At 37.9% G+C, this 5,923-nt stretch overlaps 1 protein-coding gene across 7 annotated transcripts in view; it reads right to left on the bottom strand.

Moving 5' to 3' along the window:
* Window positions 1-803: 803 nt before the first annotated feature.
* Window positions 804-5,923, bottom strand: part of RAB19 (RAB19, member RAS oncogene family) — a 24,286-nt gene continuing 19,166 nt past the window's right edge. For all 7 annotated transcript variants that reach the window (XM_027842243.1, XM_027842245.1, XM_027842246.1 and 4 more), the window contains one exon: window positions 804-2,314. In XM_027842243.1, coding sequence (XP_027698044.1) covers window positions 2,046-2,314 — 269 coding nt within the window. In that variant the 3' untranslated portion in view covers window positions 804-2,045. The remainder of the gene's footprint in view (window positions 2,315-5,923) is intronic.

Here is a 5,923-nt window from a genome sequence, read left to right as displayed (position 1 = left end):
CTTACTACAGATCTTGTATTCTTTCTACTGATGGTCTTACCTGTCTTAGGTGTTCTGCACTCTCCACAGGTATGCTGACCCAGTAGGAAGGCAGTGGGAAACAGAGAACAGATGGACAGGTAATTGGAAGATTTGTGTTATATTTATATTATACCTCCCTGGCACTTAGTTATCTCTTATACTGCGGATGTGCTTGGGAATGCCCCTGGACTAAGAAGTGAATTTACTGAAAGGGCCCGTGTGTGGTAATTTCAATCTTGTTCAGGTTATATATCTATAAAAGGAAATGATCTGAAACTCTGCTCTCTCCTTTTAGGTATGTATAAACATTAGGCCTTCAACCAGTACTGGTTTCTAAGGAATCAAGAGCATTAGTCATGGGTTTGGGAACAACACTCCCCCCCGCACCAGCCAATGTTGTATCAGTTCAAAGTAACTGGAATTTGGTATGTTGTGGATAAGCCCTTGAAAATTTAGAGAAAAATAAATTTCTCTTCTTTTCCATTATGTTCCTCTTCTATTTTCTAGAAGATATCAAACCAAAATATACCACCCAAGCAGCATGAGAAAAAACAGTGAACATCTCTCAACTAAAATATTTTAAGTTTTATTAGAAGGTGTGCTAAAATGACTATACATATATAATCTACATCAAATTTCTTGTCTTCTCAAGGGGAAAATAAGGGAAAGAGGGAGGGAGAGCATATAGAACTCAAATGTTTTTTTTTAAATGTAAAAAAATTTTGATTACATGTAATTGAGAAAAAGTTAAATAAAAATTAAATGTAAAAAAAAAAGATGCACTACAGAATTTTTTTTTGTGTGTGTGTGTGTGTGTGTGTGTTTAATGTTTATACTCTTTGACCCAAAGATCTCAATGCTGGGAATATACCAGTCCCAAAGAGCTCAAAGGCAGAAAGAAAAGTCATAGATGTACAAAAATATTTACAGTAGGACTTTTTTCTGGGAGCAAAAAAAAACTGGAAATATGGCAGGTGTCCACTGATTGGAGCACAACTAATCAAGTTGTGGTACATCAATGTAGTGAATATTACTGGTCCATAAGAGGACTATGAAAAATTATGAGAAAACCTATAAAATGAAGAAGACTGAAGTAAGCAAGATCAGGAAAACAATGACTACAATGATATAAACAGAAAAAAGCCCAATGAAATGAAACAAATTAAATATGCTAAGAAGAGCTTCAATTCCAGGGGCCAGGTACTCATGGTTTTATCGTTTCTTGAATTAGATGAGTATGAGGAGAACAAATGTGAAGCAAGGTTGTGCTATTTTATATCTTCAATTTCACTATACTTAAATTCCCCACTCTCCTCCAAAAAAAATTAAAAAAACAAAAACAAAAATCCAAACCCAACTTGTGAGTGGATACAAGCCACTCTAGAATATGCTTTCTATCCTTTCCTTTTTCTTGATATTCTGTTCTACTTTCCTCCCAACTTTTGTAGGCCCTTCCTTTTCTTCAACACTGAACGAAAACACTGTGGCCAAAAGCCAGATCCAGGGTTTGGCCAGGGCTAATGAAGGGGAACTATTATCCATCCTTCCTACCCCCAATACTAAACTTCATTTTAATAGTAACAGTAAGGAAAAAAGGGCTTCTGCCCCTTTGACTCCTTAATTTCCTTCAAAGCCCCTCTTAACTACTGACTTTAAAAGGAAGCCTTTCTTGGTAGAATGTGAACTTCTTGAAGGCAGAACCCATTTCAGTTTTGTCTTAGTATTCCCAGCACCTAGCACCATGCCTGGAACTTAGAAAACTCGAAATAAATACTTGTATGAAATCGAACTTCCTTCAGTCACTGGAGATGGCCTCAAGAGGTTTCTCTTTGTTGATACAGTAGGACAAAAGTAGTGACCATGCATGCTGGAAGGAAGCCTTGGGTAATCGAAAGAGAATAACAGAATATCCACTCCAAGTTCTAAAACCTAACATACTGGATAACCAGATTTCTGACTAATTTGGGTTTCAAAGATTGCCTCTCTAACAGCACACGCTACCTCCCCTTTTGTTTCTCCCCCTTTTAACAATTGCAGTGGTTCTTTGAACTTGGACTTGAAGTTATGAGAATTGGACTAGAATCCAAGAGGAAATTGTTCTGTAGACCCTCCCCATAAAAGTTGAGGTCATTCCTGGCAATCAGCTCCCTTGCCATTAGTATGAACACTTCCTCAATGTTCTTGGACTCTTTAGCTGAAGTCTCCAGAACTGCGAGAAGGCCATGTTTCTCTGCCAGAGTGCAAGCATCTTCAAAAAGAACATGACGTTTATCCCATAGGTCAGCCTTGTTCCCTGGAATTACAGACAAAGCAACGGGATACTGAGTAGTGTAACTTGATTTTTAAGAATGACATATTTTGGGGCAGCTAGGTGGTACAGTGGATAGAACTCAGGCCTTGAAGTCAGGAGGACCTGAAATCAAATCTGACCTCAGACACTTGACACTTACTAACTGTGTGACCCTGGGCAAGTCACTTAACCTCAACTGCCTCACCAAAAAGCAAAAAATAAATAAAAAGAATGACATATTTTTAAAAGAACACTTTAGCTCAACAAAATGTTCTGTAGGCTAGAAAAAAACCAACTCTATTGAAAATAAGTTAATATCATAAACATCAAATAATTGGAGACTAGCTGAATCAGTCATAGTATATCAATGCAATATTATTGCTCCATAAGAAATTAGATATGAAGAATATAAACAAATATGGAAATTTTATAGGAAGTAATATAGAATGAAAAATGAATCTAAACAACTATCATTAATACTTTAACAATACTAGTTCTAAAAAAAATCTTAAAAAGTCAGTGTACTTTTGTATATCCATGCTAAAGGAGGGGAGAAGTAGAGTATCTGATTGGGGGTGGGGTCATTTTTCATTTCTACCAAAGAATCTCAGGGTTGGAAGGGACCTCAGAAGCTGTCTGGTACAACCTGAGCCTGAAGGAATCCCACCCTACAGTATCTCTGAGAAGTGGTCACCCAGCTGGCCCTTGAAGATTTTTATCAAAGCGGAACTCACTCCCTCTGCATTTTTTGTTGTTCAGTGGTTTTAGTCATGTCTGACTCTTCGTGACCCCATCTTGGAGTTTTCTTGGCAAAGATACTAGAGTGATTTGCCATTTCCTCCTCTAGCTCATTTTACAGATGAGGAAACTGAGGCAAACAGGCTTAAGTGACTTGCCCAGGGTTACACAGCTAGGAAGTATCTGAGGCCAGATTTGAACTCAGGAAGATGTCTTCCTGATTGCAAGCCCAGTGCTTCATCCACTGCACCATCTAGTTGCCACTCTACTTTTGGACACCTCTAATTTGTTTTTCCTTTACTCTGGGGCTTAATCTATCTCTCTATAACTTCTACCCATCCTCTGGAGCCTAACAGAACAAATCTAATCTTTTACCCAACAACAGCTCTTTAAATATTTGAAATTTCCTTTGATATCCCTTCTGAGTCTTCTCTCCTCCAGACTAAACACCCTTAGTTCCTTCAACCAGTCCTCATATAGCTGGTCTATGATCACCTCCAGACCTTGTTGCCTTCCTTGGAGTGACTTTCAGCTTCTCAATTTTGGACTGGACCGTGATTTAATGGGTGAAAGAAACTTGCTGTGAAGAAACTCCTACCAGCATGGCACCTAATTTGTCATTTCTGTCCTTAAGACACTTCTAGCTTGGGACACTTAATGATTTGCCCAGGATCACACAGCCAGTGGCAGGACTTGAAAGCAAATTTTCCTGACTCAGATTCTTTACCTACCACTCACTTCAGACAAATTTACCAGTGGCTTTTCTCCTCAAGGCCAGTGTGGTAATGTTCATCCCAAAATGTGCTAACATACCAGACCCATGCTTTTTGCTTACTAACGACTACATCATTTGTATTCTTCTTAAAATATGGTCTGATCCCAGTGCTGATCCTAGAACTGATTCCCATATTCCAGATGTGTCCTGGCCCACAGAGGTGATTATAAAATGATAGGTTTAAAGCTGGAAGGGACTTTGAAGGTCTCCAAGCTCAACCCCTTCATTTTACAGATGAAGAAACTGAGGCCTCGATCTTACCTATCGAACTACCTAAGACTGAACTTAGTAGAGTTGGAATTATCACATTCCAATTCCCACTTCTGAGCAAATTGAAACAACCCCTTGTATTTTCCCCTCACTTCTTCTCTTTCCTTCCCCTAGACTCATGACCAGGGTTGGGAGTTGTGGCTGAGTTTCTGTTCCCCATGACTATAATACTCTTCAACCTGACTCCTAGCTTCTTTCAAGCCTCAGCTATAATCCCACATCCTATAATAAGTCTTTCTTGCTCTTCCTTATTGCAATTGCCCTCACTCTATTGATTATCTCCAATTTACCCTGTACATATCTATATACAATATGTACATATTTGTTTTTGTGTTGTTTCTTCTCATGAGCTCCTTGAGAGCAAGGACTTTTTTATTTTTTTTATCTTTTGGCAAGGCAATGGGGTGAAGTGGCTTAACCCAGGGTCACACAGCTAGTAAGTGTCAAGTGTCTGAGGCCAGATTTGAACTCAGATCTTTCTGAATCCAGGGACCGTACTCTATCCACTGTGCCATCTAGCTGCCCCTACAAGGACTATGTTTTGCCTTTCTTTGTATCCCTTAAACTTGACACAGTCCCTGGCACATAGCAGGTGCTTCATAAATGCTTAGTGACTGCCTGGTATAAACTGATATTTTTTTTGCACCTCTTCAGAAAGGAGACTATATCAGAAGACAAAGTTGTATAAGCTTTTAGTTGCTTAATGACCATTAGATGAAAAATTAAGGGAGAAAGTGCTATTTCACTTTCTCTAAAACACTGAAGTGGCTAAGAATCCTACTTTTCAATGGAAATAGAGAGCCACAGAGGTTCACACTACTATTGGGGAGATTTAATTATATATATTCTCTCTCTTGATTTCTGCAAGAGTTCTGAAAGAGACAGAAGCTTACATTTGTGGGGCATTGCTTTAGCAGCAGGTTGTGAAAGATGGTGACCACAGCAATGATTTTTTAATGTGCCCATAACCACATTTGTAAGAATTTACTGCATGAGCTTTTCAGAACAAGCTGTCCTCAGTCCCTATGTATGGTCCCAGGGAAAGAGCTTCGACTCTAAGGAAAGTGAGATGAGTTACAAAGTTACATTTTAATCAAGTCTTTACATAAGATTAGAAGTGGAAAAAGTTCTAATCAAGAATTGTGCAAGATTAGAGTGAAATAAGAAATGATACAGTTAATGCTTAGTGAAAAAAGTAACCAGATTATACCCAGAATGCTATTTCTTTCTCATTTTATGAGTCCATATGGCTAAAATTTGGCTGTTTGGACCATGGGGCTATAACCAAGTCAGTTTAAGATATACAGTACTGACTAGAGTAAACATTAACTGAAGGCAAAGTCCCTCAGAGTGGAAAAACAGCATCTTGAATAATAAGCTTTCATTCCTATAAATATAAAGTGTGACAGTAACTCATATTTGTTTTAGTGAAAAGTAGGATAGCTTGCATTTCCAAACGTGTTAGTTTACTCTATGTAGCTGAATCTTCTGTTTATTTTTATTCAATTCTTGAGAATAGCTTAAATATATACATACGGTAAGAAAACAGACTTTCATTTGGACGCAGTAGTTATTTAATAAGTGCATATTGGTCAATAGATTTATATGTTTTAAAATATTTAATTTATCATTTGAGGACAGACTCATCTCCCTGCTTCCATATTTCGCCTGTCCAATCTGTCTTCTACATGGTGGCTAAAGTGATTTTTCTAAAGCACAGAATCACTCAGAAGTCTTAGTTGCTTTTTATTTCTTCCAAAATAAAATGCAAATTCCTCTATTAGGCATTTAAAACTCTTCATAGTATGACTCCTGCCTATTTTTTCTAG

Source organism: Vombatus ursinus, unplaced genomic scaffold (genome assembly GCF_900497805.2).
Source record: "Vombatus ursinus unplaced genomic scaffold, bare-nosed wombat genome assembly UNPS02014870.1, whole genome shotgun sequence".
Lineage (NCBI taxonomy): Eukaryota > Metazoa > Chordata > Mammalia > Diprotodontia > Vombatidae > Vombatus > Vombatus ursinus.
The sequence above is the reverse complement of the archived record's forward strand: the minus strand, read 5'-3'. Positions and strand labels throughout refer to the sequence as shown.